Raw genomic sequence first — 21638 nt, 5'->3', positions numbered from 1 at the left:
GACAGAATGACAAACCTTCAGAGGCATGTTTCTTTCCCTCTTCCACCTTGATGAGTTTTTTCCTGACCCGACGTGTCGAATTAACCAATTTGTGAAGCCGCTTGAACTTCACAGAATCTTCCGTTTGCTCATCATCAGACTGTTCACGAGACTGGTGTGAGGGGGGGAAAGATAGAACAGTGATAAGATACAGTGACGACATTAAAGAAAAAGAAAAAAAACCATCAACAACTCAATAGGAGGCAAATATGCACAGATTTGTTTTTAAGCAGACAAAGTTGTATTATACTTGGATCAATCCCCTTTGTGATTGCAAGGACTCAGTTGTAATGCGACAGATGGCAGCTTTGTTTAGGATGCTGACAAAGTTAGTGAGGTGAGAGATGAAGGGTTGAATGAATGAAGACAAATGGGCCTCGTGTGGTGTTCATAATCAAGAGTAGACAGCATTTAATACATTGAAATAATGAACCAGACGGCACTGAAACCTGAAATAACTTCCAGTGGTGAATGACAAAATGAACCTGCAAATAAAAGGTCTATTTGATGTTGCACACGGACACGAAAGGAAATGGAATGACACTGACTCACAAACGGCTGCATTTGTAACCCAAAAACCCTAAACTACTGTATGAACCTTCTTGCAGTGACCTTGATTTGTGGCGACGAGCTGAAGCAGAGGAATGCCTGGCAGAAACCACTGTCATTACTGTGAATCTCAAACAACTTAATTTGTTTTTGTTTGTCACTGGTTTCCCAAGCAACACCAGCTCTCTGGTCATACCCTGCCAATGTCATGGTCGGGGAAATATACTGTAGAAAAAATAAACCCAGACATGCATGCAAGCAAACAGAAGCACGTACACACAGCAAGACAGACCAGGCCAACAGTAAGCAAATCTCAGTCTGATCAAATGTTTTATCTTGCCACATTTACATTTTAGGAGCAATAAAATGCTGCTTCTCTATCATGAGATCAGACCTGGGGTTTGGCTCAGAGGCTGCTGACACACTTTGGGAATGATGTTAACAAACTGTGGTTTGGTTTGAGCAAAACTCTTAACAGTGTCCACAATTGCTAGTCCACATTAACCGCACCAAGCCGCCGAAGCAACATGATGACGTTTTCATTTCTGCAAACAGGCATGCATCAAAACTTGAAAGGTTGTCGCCCAGTTCACAAAGCAAACAAACCCTCTAAATGTGTCATTATGCATGTTTTCCCATTTCCCCTTAAACACTTTTTAAAATGCACAAACAAACTTCGAGGTCTTCATCTCCCTGCATGGATAAAACACACAACTGCGCTCCAGGAAAGTTCACCTTAACTCATTTAGTACATATATCTGCAAAATGTGAAAACCTTTGTCATATTGGTGGGGATAACAATTTTCATCACAAATGCTTTTGAATGTGGCAATAAACTCAATTCTTCTTCGACAGGAGCCATAAAAGATGGCAGTGATTTATAATTTCTGACAAAGTCCCATGGTGCTCCATCCATGCAAATGACCAGATAAACAGGGGAGAAGAGACACATGAAGAAAGAAGGCCGGATATATGAGGGCATGAATCAAGACGGGCTGAAAGGCAGCCATTGAAAACAAAGTAGACACAAAAATTCCAATCCCACAATTGTTATTCCAATTACTCTAAAAATCAGTCCCACAACTTAATGCACAGATACAAAAAAAAAGAAAGACAAAAAAAGACAAAAACTCCAAACCAGAACATTTCTGAAAAGCTGTGCCAAAACAGAAAAAAGCAATCACCAAAACAAGGCATTCAAATAACCAATGTGCCATAGAACTTACCACCTCATTCAAAAAGCCAAGGTATCACTTCTTGTGTTAAAATCCCATCACTTAGCAGGAGTGGGACTGACGAGTCCACAGCGCCCTGACCATATTTTCATGCATGATTGATCAAAAATAATATCCTTGCCCCTGTGTGCATGCTGCCAGATAGAGACGCAGTCTGTTAGTGAATTCAGTCCGGAGGAATGAGGGGCTGTTCGGATGTGCCGTGCCGCATAGGGAGAAGAGAAAAGGCGTGTTGTGCATGGAGAACAATCCCAGCATTTGAGCCCCTCTGACCCTGCCTTGGCCCCCAAATCACTAATGGCCAGCCCTGGAATGTGGGCTCTGATCAGCGGGGTAAAACGGGGGGGGGGGGGGGGGGGGGGGGGGGGCATAAAAAAAAAAGCCCAAAGAATTATACATTGCAAGCATGTCAGCTCTACACATGTATCAATGTCTGTATATATAGTACAGGCACGCACAGAGGAGTGGAACTGTTAACTACATGAATTTGTGAATGACCCAATTTCCATTTAGAGAGGAGAAGGGGCAGGACGTGACAGCAGAAGAGGCCCCAGCAGAGAAGAAATATTTCCTGAAGTAGACAATTTTGGAACTTAGGGCAAGAGGGGATACAGAACTCCCCCTTTTCTAACTGTGGGGACGAACGCAATGTCTTTATCTCAACTCTCTCTGTCTCCCTTGTTTCCTCTCTGCCTGCAGCACTTGCCTTCAGAACCAAACTGTGTGTTCCTCCACACAATGATCCTTCAGTGCTGCAGCTCCTCAATCCTCTCTCATGTCTACAAAATCCCCTATCGATCAATCTTCTTCCCGCAGGAACTGAACAGCTGGCGGCGGAGAGGTACCGCAAGGTTTAACAGCCTGATAAGTTGATCTGCGTTTTCATGCACAATTCAAGCCCACACAACAAAAAGCCAGTCGGCAGGCAGAGCCAGGGCTCAGGTTAGGAACAACATAATTGGCCTATTTTTCATACTGATGAGAATCATCAATCATTACCCAGAGGAATATTTTAATAGGGAGTCTTGATAGTGTGAGGAAACCATTTTGCATGAGTCTTCATTCATAGAATTACTGATTCAGTTAGAGAAAGACAGACACGCTGATCTGATTTTCTTATGAATGCAAACATTAATGTCTTCACCAAAAAAATTGCCAAGTGAATACATGTATAAAAGTCAGGTGCATGTGTCACAAAATGCCCATTTTGTCCAAAATTCAACTTTTTTCCACCCCCACAATTTCCAACATGATCAACCTTTGATTTACTCGAACAATAGGACAGCTACTTTAGATTGATTTCCTGGAAGAGCATCAAAAGCAAAAGCAGTTGAGACTGCACTGTTGAGTCAACAGAGAGCAGACATACCACAGTTTACATGTGTGGGGTTTTATATATTTCAACCTGGAATTTTTTTGTATTTGCATATTCTCACTTCCTGTTTTAAAGTGGGTCAGCATATGGAACTGCTTAAAAGCAAAATATACGATGCCATAAAGCACAAAACTAATGAAATGTTGTTGTGACAGTTGTGCCTCCAGCATCTGCACAAAAAGGAGACATATTGTCGAATAGATAAGCCACAAATACCCAAACAAGCAGCGAGAACTGGAGGATTGTCATCATATAAGGCAGACAAAAAGACATGATTGTCTGAGCTTCAGCTCCATAACTCAAAGCACCAGTCACATGTAGATTCGTTCAGCATCGCAACCCCCTTAAAGATGTTTATGCAGCAGAATATTTGGGCTGGATTTTGTCTGCTACCCCGCTTGGCTTTCCATACATATTTACAACTGATTGATGTAAACAGATCTGACCTGAATCTCTAAAAGACCATTTCCCCGCCACTGCAGCCGCGAGTTGTATCTTTTTTGGGAATACATTTCAAATGAGATGCCCAGGACAGGATTAAACTGCTGAATAAAATATGGGAGAGCACTTGCAATCAAATTGTATATATCTCATTGCAACTGCCAATTTATGACTTCAGACTTAGAAAACCGGAGTAAGCAATTTTCAGAAGTGATGCAATGTTATTAAAGTGCACACAACAGGGTGGAGACAATGTCTTTTTTTAAAGGTGGGTATATTGTAGTTTGACCAATGCATGGAGAGCAGACAGAAAAAGACAAAGAGAAGAAAGTGAGGTAGAAGTTGAGTTGAATTATGTAATGGGATATAATAGTGTTTTCAATCAGAATTCTGCTTTATATTAATGAAAGATCTACAGGAGAATTGTATTAACCATTTTACCATCACACTAACAAAACTACTTCAGCTAAACTATATTTGGATTAAACGCACGCACGCACGCACGCACGCACGCACGCACGCACGCACGCACGCACGCACGCACGCACGCACGCACGCACACACACACACACACACACACACACACACACACACACACACACACACACACACACACACACACACACACACACACACACACACACACACACACACACGTCCACAAAGAACATGACTCACAAAATTCCATCACATCCTCCGTGGCTGAAAACATTAAACTGAAAAGGTGAGAGTGTTAAGAGAGGTAGAGTGAAAGGGCAGAGGGTGGGGAGGTTGGGGTAATGGGGTGGGGAGGGGTGTACTTACGTTGCAGTTTGAGGACTGGTTTAGATTGGGTGCAGATCCATCAGTCCACTCTGCAGAGTCAGTACTGCAAGACTGTCTGCTGCGCTCATACTCCTTCAGCTACATGGAAAAGAAGAGTTTAGAGAGGCAGAGGAACAGGGCAGGGACACCCACTCTCACCTATCGTGCTATGGTTTCTCCACGAGCCAACAGGAGGATTCAAAATACATCAGCGGTGCTCATTCACAGTGATGCAGTGACGTCAATGAAGTTTCTGAAGCAGCCTGAGTTTGGTGATCAGGTAAGCAACCATTAAAGGAGTCAGAAAAAATCCTGAGTTTCTCTTATTGTTCCTTTGTCACGTGATGAAAAGATACATTGGGTTTTAAAGGAGATCTATTACACTTTAGGGTGTTTTCCTTCTTGTATTCATGTTTCAATATTTAATTTACAGACTAATGATGACCTTAATGCTTGATTGTAAGTAGGTAACTTTATCTCACATCACAGGTTCTTTATGGGGTCACGTGCTCCAAACCATAGCAGCAATTGGCAAGACAGTGAGGCTGATGTGAAATTACAAATATGCCATACTGCATGATCTGGGCAGCTGTGAAAAATGCTGTGTAAAAAGAGAGCAAGGGATCCAGAAAGGCGATATGACTTTATAAGATGCTTTGTCTCTTATACGAAAGACTCCCGTCAGTTCAGATTACTTTGATCGGAGCCGAAGTGTCCTTAAAAAGAAAAGTCTTCAAAAATTTAAGTAAGTCCATTTGCTTTTCATCACAAGACTCTTTGGATACTATGACCCCGATTAATAAGAATCATCACAGAGGTAACGTCAGGCATTTAGAACGGTACATTTTCAGAAGCCACACTAATGGAAGTCCAGAATATTACAAAAAAAAATGTATGTAATAGATCCATTTTAGATTCAGTGTATGATCTTTCTGACTATGAATTAAAACTGTGCTTTACATCATTTTTTTTTATTTTTGGAGGGGGGCGGGGGGGCTGGGGGGCTGGGGGGCTGGGGGCACATTCAACAGTCTACTGTGCAAACATAAATTCAATACAATATCACACAACCACAGGGCAAATAGATTATCTACTGGCAAATATGACAAAGTTAAAATTCTGTGTGGAGAAAAAAAGTTATCTATTATCTGCCTTTTGGAGTACAGCCCAGGTGACACATACTACTGGACAGTGATAGTACTGATATGCAAGGCATCTTAAATTGTGTCTAATGTAAAGAAAAGAGATAAGATCCAAGAAACAAAGAAAGAAAAGAAAGAAAAGAAAGAAAAGTAGTAATAGGGGAAAGAAAGATACCCAACAATCAAAAGAAATTGATTGGAAATTCAAATCAAAATGCAAGATAATTAAAACGAAAGCCGACTCAATATCCACCACGTCCACCACCAAGAGAGAACAGGACCACAATGCACCGCAGCATCCCGCCAACAGATGGCGCTACCGAGTCACTACAACCATCAGCTGTGCAAGCTGATCAACACACCCACACACACGCGCCCGAGAATTGACACCCTAAAACTCCCAGAGTCCTGAACCTTTGGACACGCCGACTGGTTAGATCTTGTGTGTGTATGAGTGTGTGCGTGTGTATAAAGATGACAATGCAGGGTTAAAATATGAGTACTGTTGACGTTAGTAGGAGTGAGTCATTTTAGTAAGCCAGGAAAATGGAGCACAGGAGCAAAGGTCTACAACCAAACCCAGATGGAAGTGAGTGTCTGTGAGGTTTGAAGGGACGTTACGGACCAACAGCCCGAGTTGTTTGAGGAGGTCGAGGAAAGTGAGGAGAACTTGTGAGAAACTCCGCAGGAGACTCCTACCCGAGCCAGAGCTTCTTCAACGGTGATCATCTTCTCCTTCACCATCATCATCAGCTGGATCCGCTCTTCGTCACTCATGGTGATCTCGCTCGCCACGTAGCCGATATCCTCTCCTGAGTGGGTTGAAGGGAACAAACATGCAAAACATGACACAACAATTATCCGGCAACCTGATGAAGTGAGAAGGAAGACCACACAAACCTTTGGATGTTTGTCGTGCAACAGGTTTGTGCTGAGATTTGCGAAAGTTCTGCCAAAATGATTTATTCTTCTTTTTACTGTCCCACTTGCCTAAGGGAAGACGAGAAACATTGTAGGGAACAAAAAACACCACATAGACTATAACGATTCTGGCTGCAAGAAAACAATCTGAATCGCCTCCTTGAATGTTATTACCTAGCTTGATCACATGTATGTTTAACTGTGAATCCTTCATTTTCAGAAACCTTTATCAGCTTGGTAAATGGCTAAACAAAGCAAACACATGTTTCTGTTGCAAATGTGTGGTTTGTGTCAGATTCCTGGTACCCTCTCATAAAAATCTACCTCAGTAACAGAAGACTGTATTATTGCTATATTTCAACAGGCAGGATAATTGTAACATAAATACAACCATCCATTTTCTATTCTGCTTTATTAAATCCAGTCATTTCATATTCCGCAGTCTTTTATATTAATCTGGGAAATTTGTGAAAACTGTATTCAGACAGTAGGAGACAAAACTGAAAATGCATCCAAAATTACCTCCAGACCCGTCTTCAGAACTGGACTTCTGGAGAGGCATTCTGGAGAAACAAAAAACACGAATGAGGAAAATAAAAAATGACAATAACGCACACACTCCTTTAAATCTAACACCTTAATATAAAATAATTTCTTTGAACCAACTCATTGCACATTTCCAGGGATTGCTGCAGTTTGGTGTTTGACCACTTGGGGTCAATGATGACTCTTCAGTGACTGAGAACTAGGCTCCTGAGGCTTGAGGGGGGAAAGGTAGAGAGGAAAGAGGAGAAGTGAGGAAAACTAGACAACGACCCCAGTTTTGCCATCTCAAGTTGCCTGAGTGAAAATAGTTGAGATTTAAAGAAAACATGTTTTTTAAACACAGCTAAAGGGAAAAAAATAAAAACAAGATGAAGGAAAGGGCAGACAACCATGCAATGCAGTGAGCAGACTAAAGAGAAAGTGTGGACTTGAGGAGGAGAAACCACAGGGCAGACTCAGCCTGTTTGTGTTTCCACTTCCCTCCACAGGATAGACAGTCACGAGGAAGAAGGAGAGAGAGAAAGAGAGAGAAGAGAGAAGAGAAATCGAGAGCTTAAGAGGGAGATGGAACATTTCTATGGAAAATAATTCCCCGACATGTGTAGAAACCATCCTAAATAACCAGAGCTAACGCAGAGAAACAAATCATTTTAGAGGGCTCTTGTAAAACATGAACTGCAGTCAACTTTCAATCAAAGAGTCATGTATGAGTGGCCTCCCCCCATTGTTCACTTAATTCAGCAGCAAGTTAGATGCTGGCTGACTCGCCCATGTATTGGGGGAGAAGTCAAACCACATCAACCAATCTATTTCGGTTTTCTTTATGAAAGCAAAACAAAAACGAATGTGCTGGTGCTTTAAAAGCCTCGTGTTCAAAGCAACGGCAGGAAATGTAATAAAAATCAAACCGAGCTACATTTGCGGCTGAATAATTGAGCGAGTGAAGCTAAATAACTTGGTAAGTCACCACACTTGGTTATGTGAGGTGATACAACGAGCAGTTGTCGCTGTGCACTGCTGCACATCTTTTTATTCATTTAGTTAAAAGGGAAGAGATACGGAGGGGGTCCAGGTATAACAAATGCAAATCTTTTCACTCGAGACCCTTGGAGGCCTATTAAAACTAATCTCTCCACTAAAAGCATGGCTATCAGTCACTTGACCACTTTCATGTGCCCTTTATGAATTCAATCATGTGTGTGTGCATACAGCTGCTGAGCAGTGCGCGCACACGCACACGCACACACGCACACCTCTCCCAGTGAAGCAATGTGAAAGTGTCCAGGCCCCGTGTTTTTGTGTATGTGCGCGTATGTGGGAACATATGTGTGTTCAAACATGTCAGCCTTCTCTCACTCTCCCTCGCTGCAATGGGAAATCTTCACACGGCTTAAAGCCTGGCTGCCATGGCAACATAATGAGATGCTAATTGAATGGAGGCCTGTATGGTTTGCCCCTCTGCTCATCCCCCTTCCAGATAGGCTAGGGCCAAAGCTAATGCTAAGAGAACTCCCTCAAAAGAAGCTTTTCTTTGGCACCCCCCCCCCCCTTGTCTATGCTCTATAAATTAACCTCATGTGCAGTGCACGGGCGCATGCACCCACACATATCCGTTTTGAAAGAGACTGGATATCTTCCGAAGAGTGTGTCAGCCCAGGCATTATGTGGCGAGGCAACTTAATTGGTTTAACCTTAAATCTTTGCCATGCTTTTCTATTACATTTCTGCTCTTTGCATTGATGAGGGGACCGTCGACTGCTTTTATCCGTCCTGCTGAGGAAGATCACTCTGGTCTTATAAACTACTGTAACTTCACTTTATGTCTTTGCAGGATAGGTGTAAGCTGCCTACCGGGACACCTCAATATTGTACAAGTAGCACTTTCTTTTAAGGATATCGTCTCATACGCTGTTATGCTGTCATGAATGTGTAACTTCAGGAGTGATTCTACTATTGTTTCAATAATATGCTCTGCTTCTTTAAATATGGAACGTGTTGTGTAACTGCCGAGATTCAACATGGGGAATGCTGGAATATTTCACTGTTATATACCGAAGCACGCAAACCTATAAAAGATGATATGCAAAGTGTTTAAATACGAATTATACAACATCCATCCTGTATGATGGAGCATAAGTTTATGTGTGGTTGCATGGCTGACCACCTGCAGCTGATTGATTCCTCATGTTTTGGTCATAACAATGAGAGCTGACAATGTGACCGTGGCAGAGTCCACAGGAGGAAACGACGGTTGACCTAAAGTCACTGGGGGTCACACGGGGGAGGAAGGTAGAGGTTTACATGGCAGGAAGACAGAAATACAGACATATAAAACACATGCAGTCCGAAAATTGCACACTTTGACAGATTTTTCCTGCCGTACGCCCACCTTCTACTTTATTCAACACATCACATTTCCATGTGGGCTGAGATGCTCAGAGTGATGAATATGCTGACAGGTTGCTTTAGTTTTTCTGACACTGCACTGCTATTCTGAACAGAATCTCCAACACTTACAATTCCATGTGATTATTGTACAAGTTGAGCTCCCAGAACCACAGCAACTATGCTCTCAAAAACCCTGTTAGTCCCGATAATCAACCATTACTCTACATTTGTTTTTGTCAAGATCAATTTACCTCTGCTGTTAGCTTTACTGATAAGCACGTTGTCCACTTTCTACAACAATACCAACCAATCAATCACATTCCCGAAGAGGAAGTCCGGGGCTTGAAGCCCTCGGGCCTCCGAGAGCTTGCTGTCATCACCAGTGGCATACCAGCCATAATGGGAGCCGTGCCCACCTCGAGACAACAAAGCAACATTAGACATACAGACACAGGACTAGCATAACCCCTGGATAGAGTCTGAGTAATCTCCTCAAGCTGCTACAGTCCTGCAGGGAGGTGATGATGGGATAGCTGCAGCTGTGAACACGTGCATGTGCTAGCTGGGGTTTTGTGGGAGCTGTGAGGAATCTGACTCACTACCTGCATATCTATTCATCAAAGAAAAGAGGACAATATATAACTTAACAAGACAGAGGGTTGACCAGTATAGGACAGGCACATTAAAGAACTTATTTTTTAAATAAATGTAATAAACATTTTTTTATTTTTTTATTATTTAATCTCAATTTCATTGTTGTAAATGACTTTGGAGCTGTGCAGGAAGACAAATCAAGGGATTTCATTCACAAAGATGCACATGAAGGCAAAGTCTGAATCCTTGTCAGAGAGAAGATTTGATAAAAACTACGTGAATCATGAAAAGGAGAAAGTGACCAGACAGTAAGGAAGAAGAGCCATAGTACAGTACAGTTAGGAGCTCTGACAGTGCCTCTCTCCCAACAGCAAAGAAATGTCATCTGAGATCTGGTTCCAATCATCCTCAACATTTGTCTGTTCAACATATACACCCATGGGAAAAGAGATCATGTCTGTGGTATGCACTTCCTCTGCCACACGTGCTCATCACGTGACCATGACAACTCGGCTGGGGGTCACACAGAGGTGACCAACAAGCTCTGATAACGGGGTGGGGGGGTAAGTGTAACTGTCAATAGGCAATATTATACAAAAGAGGTGGAGCCTTTAAAAAAAATCTTTCTCAGCCATCTTGTCACGAGAAAACCTTGAAATTTACTGCTGACCTTTGCAGAGCCAAAATAAAACGTGTCTGTAAAGGGACCAAATGTGTGGAGCTCCCATGAATTTGATTCTGTTTGACAGGGGAGATCATTTGCAGAGATGTTAGTTGGACTAGTTTAAATCTGTATAACACTGTGGGTCAGTGATCTCATAGTGACGTACGCTAGAGAAATGCCATGCAAACAAAATACTTCGCTGAGCAAAAACAAAAGAAAAAAAAAAGAGCTTACATACTTTTGTGTTACAGGAACCAGTAAAAAGGAACTCCACCCATGCCTGGTTCCATCCTGCTCTTTCGTTCATGCTTTTTCGCTATAATCTTTTAGCCACCGTCCTCTCCTTCTCCCCCTTCTGCCCCGCAGGACACAAAGGCAGGAAGGAAATATAGACGGCCAGAGACGAGAGAATGGCTGCTGAACCCAGCAGGTCAGCCGTACGAAGGAGTCACTGGGTTTCCTCTAATAGCAGCAGGGACGTGTGACCAGAAGATCTTCGAGGACCGACGACATCATATAACATCAGATCCGTGACGTTATATGACTACAGACAATTGTCTGTGTTTTACATTACAGGTGCACCTGAACAATATGATTAAAAATGCTGGTGGTGAATACTTTAAACTAGAATGAGTCCTACTAACTGGAAATACGCTTGCTTAAACTGATGATGCACTGACTGTTGAAGCTGTAATATTTCTGAAGAAAAGTCTCCCTAATTCTGGCGAAATCATTCTGTTCTTTTGCTTCAGCAAAACACTGAAACACAATCATGCATGTAGGCCTGTCAGAGCAAATCAGTATTTTCTTTTAATGGTGCCTACACTTACAATAAGGTCAAGTGGAGCTGTGTCTATTACTCACTAGCATGACACTGCTCGCGAGTTTTCCACCTGATGAGACGCCGTCCAATCCCCAGAGGCAAGGTCAGTTATCTTTAATACGAGCTCTCACATCAGCATGCATCATAACTATGAACTGTGCCTGGGGGTTAATTTGCTTCTGTTCATCTATACCTGACTACAGGCACCAAGTTTAAGAATGATCAATGACTTTGTTTGCAGACAGGAGCAGGGTTGATGAGATCCAGACACAGCGTGCACTGCACAGTGTTTGGACACGCAACAGACACACATTTCAATCCAGGCATATTTCACGCGTCCACACTGGTTACGGTCACATTTTACAGAGATGAAGTTGGGAGAGAAATACATACTTTCTGTCCGTTTCGGGAGTCGAGACTTCGCTGCTGAAGCCTAAAGATTCCTGAAAATCAAAAATGGAGACAGGTGTCAGATTGACCTTTGGCCAAATCCTGAATAAAACGGAGAAAGATTCCATTCAAGTTTCGTGTGCATGATCTCTCTCTGCTTACCTGGATCTCATTTCGGAGCAGAAGGGATGTGCTGCTTGGGTCTTGTTTCTCCTGATAAAAGATGAAAAAGTGTCATATGTCAGCTTCAAAAATCAATCATTGACTATGACAGAAGCATATGACCTTAAAGCACAACACTGACAAGGTTTCATGAGATCATGGTTGATATATAAATATAAAAGACCAGTTGGTTAAAGACTCAACGATGGAGGTCATGCATCATAACTCCCTGATGCAGAAAATAAATACTCCTCTGCTTGATTGCTCGCCGGTGAAAACAAACACAAGCACGTGTGTGCACACCTACAAGTCATGACTTGCAGGAAGTACCCAAACCTGCAATACTCGTTTTGAACCTACTTGGTGCCCCTGGGTAGTGGTGGAGTCAAGTGAAGTCTTGGCTCCGCCAGCAAAACAAGGCATGATGAGAGCTGACTCCAAGAATTCTTCAGAGTAATTAGAGTAAAGTCAGAGCACACCTCCCTCCACTCAAAGCAAACACCTGCTGGGTTGTCTCACATCATTAGAGTACAACACACCATCGCCAGCATCCACGTACATGAAACATCTATACTGAACTCCGAGCTGAGCTGATCCAGAACACGAGTTCTTGTTTTCACTACAACCCCAGTGCTGAATCATACTACTTGAAATAGATGTTCTCATTACAACGTATCACTCACATAACTACACACTCCTAATGCGTCTGCACCTTTAGCTGGAGTGTGTGATTATGCAAAGCCCTGAGGGTTTGACTTAACCGGCGCAGGTATTTGGTGTTCTCGTCTGTCTTATAGATGTCAAGGAGCATATAACTTGACTCCTTGTGCTCAAACCCACTATGTGCAAAAACCTTTGAATGCAGCCAAGAAGCAAACAGGGTCAGCACAAGACCTCGGGGTAGAGATCCGTGTTTCACAATGTGGCCCAGACCTCAAACTCACAGGCCTCATCCCGGAGGCAGACATCACGTCAACACTGCTGATTTCCAGTGCTCTTAACTCATGCCCGTTGCTCAATAAGAACTGTGCAACTTTATTCGAATGTGTTAATCCTGACATGACCTCGGGGGTAACTAAGGATAACCAAGCCCCCTGCAACTTGCCCCAGTGGAGTTATCATAGATAGGAAGATGTCAAACTGTGCGGAGTCAAATATTTGACAACACTCCAACAGCATTAATGATATTGAAGCATTTTCATTCATGGAGTGTTTCTCAAAACGTGCAAAGGCAAACATCTCAACATTTAAATAACACTGATTGCAGAAAACAGACTAAAGCTACATGGAGGTGCAGATGTTAAAATCAGCTGGAAAAGTGTGTGATTTGAGTAATTGTTGAATAGAACAGATGAATGCATAATGTGGCATGATTGTGAATCTCTTAAGGATATTTTTAGGACTTTGTAAGGGATTGGAATGAGTCTACAGGAGGTTATTCAACCGAATGTTTTATCATTACTCAAATAGGGGTAGATCCTCTTTCATATATTTTGGGATTTTTTTTTTTTTTTTTGAGGAAGTTACAGTCACTGTCTTACTGAAAGTTTGCCAGAACCCAGACAAGAAAGCATAACTGAAGAAAAGTTCCTGCTTTGTGTCTGACATTTAATAATATGCCAGCTCAGGGAGGAATTAGAGGAAATGTCATGTTGGAGATGCTGATATCACAGTTCTATGTTTATACATGTGCAAATTAAATGTGGTGTCACAGCTTTTAAGGATGTGTTATTAAGACAAATGCCTGCTCTCTGATTCTCTACAATGTGTGCTCTGCACAGAAATGTTTCAATAGTAAAACACGGGACCTACTGTTTCTCACTCTGTGAGTCAATGTGTTTCAAAGGGGCTTGAAGCTGAAGCCAAATTTTAAATATTATACAATTTATTCATCATGTAAAGAACTTGTAGCATTGGAATTCATGTGGCAGCTCAAGTAATACTTGAACAGGTTATTTTATGGATCAATAAGCTTGAATAAAGGAGTTGACATCATGCAAGTAGGTCGGCGCCACAGACGCAGGGTAAAGGGTGCGACGCGAATGGCTTTTTAAAACCTTTAAGTGAAACATTGTGCTACTGCCACTGAGAAAAGATAAATAGATGTGGAATTTCCCCACAAGGAAAGCAGTAATAGGAAATGTGCTGGTATCGAGAAATGAGCATCATCCTTTAAAACCACACCCAGATATTAGATGGGAGGATAACAGTAACAGGAAGCTGGGAGTAAAGGGCTTCCTACAGTTAGTCAACCATGCTTCCTAATCAAGGTGACCTTCAGTTTAGCCTTTGTTCTTCTGTAAATGGCCTTTGGGCAAAGAAGCACAAGTCTTCCACGCTGTCGAGTTTCAAAGGGTGAGTAAAGGAATGAGTCAGGGGTGACATAACCTGCTATGAGAGCTTAAAGCGCCTGGATCCTAAGAGCCAAATGAGTAGAGGGCTTAAAGTGCTGAGTTGGCCAAAACCCTCCAAATTAGCCTGAACCCTACACTTATCACAACAGTAATCAACAAACAGTGCAGACCTTACAGATGTCAGAGACACAGCTTGGCTGTCTTCGCCTTACACATTAACTTCAGGACTAAAAGTCCTACCAGCAAGTCTGTGTTTGTCTGTTACTGTGATCAAGCAAATGGGGGCAGTTTCCGCATTCAGTAAATCAAGTCACGTCGGAAAAAACCTTAAAACAATCTGCCTGTTCCGGGGAATATGACCATTCCCATAAGTCATAGTGCAGGTACCTGACAAAGGTCATAAATGCTTTTTTTCACAAACCTGCCAGGGTACACAGAGAGAACATCTGGGACAGGACTGTTTAGATTCTTACATTCTTAAACAAGCACAACTTTTGGCAGCTCTGTTTAAACAGCTCGATTGTGCAGACTATTGTGTGCTCAGACAATCCTACCTAAAGGAGGAGAGTTTGCTTGAACAAGGTGTGCACTCACACATATTCGCCAACACTTTTCAGAAAGGTAGCAGCAGAAAGGCTCTGCAGTAGAGCCTCTTTGATGGCTTCTCCAGACTGCAGCTACAGTGGAGCTATGCCAGTCGTACCAGTGGGTAACCGCAGGCAAGATGCCAACTGGCTGTAAAGAATGTTTCAAAACAGCACTCAGTGCCCGGCGAACACATATGGCGGATATGTGGCTCTACACATGGCTCTACACATGTCACCACAGACGTAAACTCAGACCAAGGAGCACCGACACACATCTCGCCTCTGCTTCCACAGATAGAGCGCCGAAAATACAAAGCGGCTCCCTGTTCCTCCCACTCATCCTCAGCTTCCCCGTTTACCCTGTGTGTGCGTGCCATCTCTGACACAGAAGAGGGGCTGAGAAGGCAGAAAAGATGAGAGGATCGGCCAAAAACAAACAGAACAACACCCTGTTCACTTCTTAGGGCATGCGAGATTATCTGATGAGAAATTTCAAGCAGAATTGTATGAAGGTAAGCTTCCCTCTCTTAGATATCTGCTTTATGATCACAGAACCGTAAGGGAATAGTAAAGAAGTTGAAATGCAACTGACACACTTTTTTGAAAGAGAATTTCAAATCAATACATTTTTGAGGGGAATGTGTGAGCGTGGGTATGTGTGAGTGCAACGCTTAGATCTCACAACCCACTCCCAGAGGGGACACGCTATCCTCTGCTTGAACTTTCCAGCATCATCTTGAGATGCTGCCCTACTTACCCAAAACTGGCACGTTAGCGTGTGAATCTGCATGTGTTTTTTTTTCTTCTTCTCTCCAGACATCCACAGGGGTTGTTTGTGCGCATTACACTGTGTGTAAGGGCTTGCAAGCAAAAATGAAAGACTGAGTGCTTAAGTGTGACTAAATCGAGTTAGAAAAAAAAAAAATACAAGGGAGAACTCCAACTAATGAGGATCAGGATGTCTGCAGACAGAGAAACTAGCGTCTCAAATTATTGAACTCCTTACATACTCACGCTCTCGAACAGCAACTGTAATTCCCAGCAACAAATTGCTTCCTATCATTAACCCACAAAATACAAGTTCTGCTTTGCTTCAGCAGGATGAAAACGGACTGAAAGTAAAACCAGTGGCAGTACAGAGGTGTTTTTTTTTTTTTTTATTCTAAACTGAACTATAAATTTAATCGAAACTCAGTTTTCTAAGAGTGAAAGTACCACAAAGCTCAGAGACAAAAGTAGGAGGATATGCAACAAAAAAAAAAAACCAGGTGACTCAAGTGAGGTGAGCCAACTGGTGAGTCTGGGTGGGCGGAGCATGTGGAGGAACTGGCACAAACTGGAAAGTTGGCTGCAAACATAGAAAGACGTTAGTGGTAAGACAATGGGCATGGTGCGAGCCAGCAGAACTGGCTCATGCAGAGGATCGAGCATCATATCACATAGAGCCATGTACTGCACGAAAGCAGACAATAGAAAGGCCCCGCACTCAGAAGAGGCTGAAATATCACCTTGCATGCACGGCCCGATCTAAGAACCATTGGCAATCAAGTAAAAACTCAGCCTTCATGCTTTCAAAGATGCCACATTAGTGTATGAATACAAGTGTGCATGTCTGTCCATATAACAATAGTCGTTGCGAATTCTTAGCTGTACCGCATTCCTGAGACCATTGATGATTTGGTACTTCAAGACACATTCCAGACTTATTACAAATTCCAATGACAGAACTGCAATAGCAACAGTGAACTAAAATAACAAATCTACCAGAAAGGTTGTGCCAATAAGAATGGTCTGCCAACATTTTTGACAGTAATCTTACAGAAACAAAGTACCCTGTGTGGGCATGCAGAGTACCCCCCCCCCACACACACACACACACTCACTCACAAAGGCTGAAGGTAGAAACGACAAACACGCAGCAGAATTCACAACAGTTTGTTTTTTTTGCTCCACACTGTGGCTATAACCCAGCTGAACTGACCCACTTTGAGGAATAAACTTCATGCAAGCTTTAACACATTACCCACGCTGTTTGCCGCTCACCTCATGGCGCAACAAAACACGAGCCTGCGCTTGAGTCTTGACCCCCGACTGTCAAGTCACTCAGATAGAAAACAATTACTGAGCATGCCTGAGGTGAACAGATCAGTCTTACACCAGCTGAGGCAGTTTGCGTGTTAACAGTTTTGATCAGAAAGCCAAAAGAAAGGCAAACAACTTTGAGGATTTCGACCGCTTTGGTTTTAATCTTCAAGACTTTTTTGTTTATCCACAATGTATATGCAAGATCCCATCACAGAAGCTTGTCGTGTCTCATTATGGTTTACAACATGCATACATGTGCATAAGGGTTTGACCAATGCCCACAAATGTCAAAATGTGACACCTTGACTTATTCTTGACCTATTCCTTCGGTTCCATTACTATTTAAAGAGATGGGGATAGTTTACATGAAGATTCTCTTCATTGTATGAACGGATCCCTAATCAAGCACATATGTCTGGCATATTTGGCAAATTTAGTCAAATTTAGTACAAACTGCAGCGATTGTGTTCACTGTCAAATCACTCAGTATTCACTGCACCTTCCAGAGAAAATGTAGAATATTATTTGTTGAAGTAACTTGGAATCACAACGCCAATGAACATAAAGCTGAAGAATAAATAACGTTTGGCAGTAATTAAGTTGAGATCACTGTGCCCTGGCTTCTCTGTATTGAACTAAGGGTGATAATCCTAGTATGAAAAGGTTCAGTTAATCCAGAATTGCTGCAAAGACGACTAACCTACATTTTCATTCAGTTTCAAACCAAAGCAAACCCAATAGATGCTGCTTACTTAGTCAAATCTGCAGCTAAACTTATCTTTAACCTTTGATTGACCTGTAAGAGGGAGCAATCTTTATTATATCAACTGCTGAACATGTTCAGTATTTTCTGCTCAGCCTTATGCATCACCAAGTGAACGTGCCATCAAGAGATGTTCACACACATCTATAGGAGTGCTGGGAAGCAATGGCATGGTAGCACTAATCCATACCCACATTCCCTGAGGGGATGTTTGTTTAACTCTTTGTGCCCAGGCAACTGGCAAAACTAACACGAAGATGTAAGGAAACAATTGAGCAGACCCCAGTCAGGAAGCGATTGTATCGATAGTTATCTCTGAGAGAGCCTCTGTCATCAGCACCTCGTAAAGAGGGCCCCGCGTTTTACCACAACACAGTGACTAAAGTGGCCGACAAGAGCTGGCAAATGTGTCGAGCAAACAAAACTAAACATCACAGAAGTTACACTTCCCCCCCAAAAAAAATTTCAAGTTGAAATTCTTTTGGAGAACCAAAACTCAAAAATGAAAATGATATTTTTCTTTGGGTTGAACAGAGTTGCTCTCTCAGACAGAGGGGATTTCTTATGGGAATTTTTGAGAGCTTGTCACTAAATATGTTGGCAGTAGTGTTCATGCAATTAACTTCAGGGTCCTTCTTTAAGTTTCAACACTGAGGTGACTTTTAGATTGAATATTGTGGATTTACGGAATCAAGCTGATCAGAATTGACTAAGTAACTATAGTGAATCACAAAGGGCCACAAAAGTTGATGTGAAAAAAATTCTCTTCCGTCATCAGAATATAAAGAGGAACTAACCTTTAACTTTGTTGTATATACTGAAGGGATGTGAAATGAGTGCATGGGTCTAAAGGCAGCGGATTACTTTAGCACAGTCCTTCCAGGTTTTCCCCAAATGCCATGCATCTCCAGAGTGCCACTTGCTAAATGTTTTGCGGTTAACGTGGCTCTTGGACGTTGTGACCTTCTGTGAACATGTGCTACTAGTCCTTGGGGAGAAGACTGCAATATGTTGGCATGCAGCCAGCTCTGCCTGGACACACGTCGCAGGATATGACATTCATTACTTTCTTTCAGACTGGGTGTCAATGTGCTGCTGTTCATCTCTGGCTCATCAGTTCTGTCTCACGTTGTGTCTCGGGCATACGTTTCACAAAACCTCTCGGCAATATTGCCTCGGAGGTGAAATTGTGTCCAAATCCATTGTCTCCTCAAAAGCAGGGAGAGAAAAGACTGCTCCAGACATGAACATTTCCAAAAGCAAATTTTAGTGAAGGGCTACATAGAAAACAAGTCCAAGTCAAGTCTATATAGTGTGGGTTGATCATGCTCAGTTGCGAGCTCCCCATAAGGTGTTGCCTGACCTGTGTCCCTTCCTTCCAGTGCTTTTCTTCTCCTCTCCTAGATTTCACTGCCAAACTTTGTAGAGTGGCAGGACAGCTGCAGGCTCTCACATTCTCCACTTCTCTTCCTCCTCCCTTCTTCTTTTTTCTCCCCTATTCATATCCCTATCCTCCTCCTGCACCAGGCTTCAGGCTCAAGTCCCAGTCAGCTCTTTGCTGCTCCTCTTCTACACAGGCTGCAAAATCTGCCCACATTGTTTCCCCTCCATCTGTTTGATGTCCCCTGGATGAGGCCTTACTGTGAAACTCATCACAGTCGTGATTGGAAAAGATGGTTGTTGTGTTGGGAGAGAGATCCAAGTTAGCATAAGGTTAATAGTTAAAAATGCGATATTGCTGTCGACTATTGTGATAAAGACAAACACTAAAGTAAATTATGTCAAGTGCTCATTCTCCAAACCGGGCCCTTGTCTGCCGTTCCGACTAGCAGCATTTCAGACATTTCATTGTTTTGCTAATTTTTCCTTGATTTTTCTAATTCTGACTCGTGAGCTGTGGTCACCAATTGATAAATGCTCTAAATTAAGTCAATCACACAATTTTTTTTATCAGCTAATTGTGATTAATCACATGATTTCTTAATGTTCAAAATGATGTCATTCTGAACATAATGCACGAAAACATAAGCTATCATAGTTCAATCTTTAGTGATATGCATTTTAAACAAGTTGAAACTGTTAACGCTAATCCTAGGGTCTACTGTACACACACTCACTCCTGCAAGTGTGTACCCCCATTGGTTTCGGCGCTGCATGGAGCTCGCTCCTCCAAAGCAGCACCAAGGAACATTCCATCATACATTTCCCTGCATCTTGGCAACCAAAGGGGTGCCCCACTACCCTAGATCCCTGTGAAAGAGACCCCCAAACTAACCCTTGGACTTCCAGAACACCACTATATTCACAACCAGCAAAGACACACTGCCTTTGAAGAGAGCCTCACACTTGAACGGACATTTGTTTTCTTCCCGTTACCGTTTTTCCTGCCAGGCTGTTCACCAAGAAAGAGAAATTTAGTCCAGAGAGGTTTAGTTTGTGGGAAATAAAACACATTGACGGTAACATTTAGGAGTATGCTGCATTATTACGAAGCGATACATCTTGTGATAGCTGCTTCTGTCTATGTCACATTACCAGGGAGTCTTTTTTTGTGTGCAAGAAGGTGTATTTACCAGGTCAAGCTCCTGGGATACTCGACGTTTGCGTAGCTCCTCCATGCGGTCGCTGACGTCACTGAAGCAGGTGTTGTAGTACTCTGAGTACTCCTGGGCAAGGTCATCTATGTTGCCTAGAGAACCATCCTGAAGGTAAAAAAAGAGGACAGAGTTTAGTCAATATCAGAATACTGTCAAACTTTAAATGCCATTTATTATTATTTAAAAAAAACTAAATACTTGACTTTCTATATTTAAACAAATATCCAAATTAGTGAGATGACCCCTCCCCTCCATCGTCTCACATTGCTTGAAACACAATTTTTGCCAAACCAGTGGTTGAACAAGTATCATAAGAGATTTATCTAATAAAGAAACAGGAACACAATCACTCAGCCACCTCCCACACAGACATAAACACAATTGTTTGTTGCTTTCTCAGTAGATATGACCACGTTTATGAAATAGTATGCACTTTTTAAAATGTATATTCAATGTGCAGTACAAGTGAAACTTTAAGTGGTGAAAAAAATCCTGTGTGTTTTAAAAGAAAAACATGCACCTAATTTGTCAATCTGATGAGATACTGGATCAAAACAAAACAGTTCAAAATACTCTGAGGTCAATTTCTCAGTGTTATCAGGTTCTATTCTAAGTCCAACGGCAGACCGCGGTTTGTTCCTGGGTTTTGTCTTCGTCGGGGCTTGTATCGAGGATGCTCTTTAGCTCCTAAGACGTTCCCCAAACTCCAAACCAAACACATTTTTCCGGCTTGCTGCAGTTTAGATCAGCACGGTTCCTGCCTTTGTGAGGACGATGTGTTTGGGGTTGAGGGAGGAAGCTGGACTCCAAACAGTAAATTGCTTACTGAACATAACATTACCACTCTGAGGGCAGGGGAATCTCGCATGGCTTTTATAGTAACAACACAGAAAAACAAGATAAGATTATACAATGAGCCGATAATGGTATCTTTCACATGAAGTTAGTTTGGAAAACACTGACATAGATTGGCTTTATATTCATCGCCTTTAACGAGCCGTGTTTATGAGTGACGACGGAACAAACGAAAACCAGTAAAGGAAAATCTGTTCTTTAGTTCAAGCTCATAAGATTTTATTTTTTTCTTTTACAGGATGTAAAGCGACCTTCTTTGTATGATGTTGGGCGAGAAAATCAACTCCAACTCTTTGGTAGAAACGTAGGCCATTCTGGCAATGA

The 21638-nt window shown here is 42.3% G+C and overlaps 1 protein-coding gene across 3 annotated transcripts in view; it reads right to left on the bottom strand.

Moving 5' to 3' along the window:
- The window catches only part of sash1a (SAM and SH3 domain containing 1a), a gene marked incomplete at its 5' end in the record, with an annotated part of 145736 nt that overhangs the window by 17827 nt on the left and 106271 nt on the right, over positions 1 to 21638 (bottom strand). For all 3 annotated transcript variants that reach the window (XM_080514282.1, XM_080514283.1, XM_080514284.1), the window contains 8 exons: positions 16 to 151; positions 4444 to 4542; positions 6285 to 6397; positions 6486 to 6575; positions 7029 to 7069; positions 11915 to 11964; positions 12074 to 12124; positions 20436 to 20564. In XM_080514282.1, the coding sequence (XP_080370408.1) occupies positions 16 to 151; positions 4444 to 4542; positions 6285 to 6397; positions 6486 to 6575; positions 7029 to 7069; positions 11915 to 11964; positions 12074 to 12124; positions 20436 to 20564 (709 nt within the window). The remainder of the gene's footprint in view (positions 1 to 15; positions 152 to 4443; positions 4543 to 6284; positions 6398 to 6485; positions 6576 to 7028; positions 7070 to 11914; positions 11965 to 12073; positions 12125 to 20435; positions 20565 to 21638) is intronic.

The sequence above is a fragment of the Blennius ocellaris genome (assembly GCF_963422515.1).
Source record: "Blennius ocellaris genome assembly, chromosome: 18".
NCBI classification, from domain to species: domain Eukaryota; kingdom Metazoa; phylum Chordata; class Actinopteri; order Blenniiformes; family Blenniidae; genus Blennius; species Blennius ocellaris.
The sequence above is the reverse complement of the archived record's forward strand: the minus strand, read 5'-3'. Positions and strand labels throughout refer to the sequence as shown.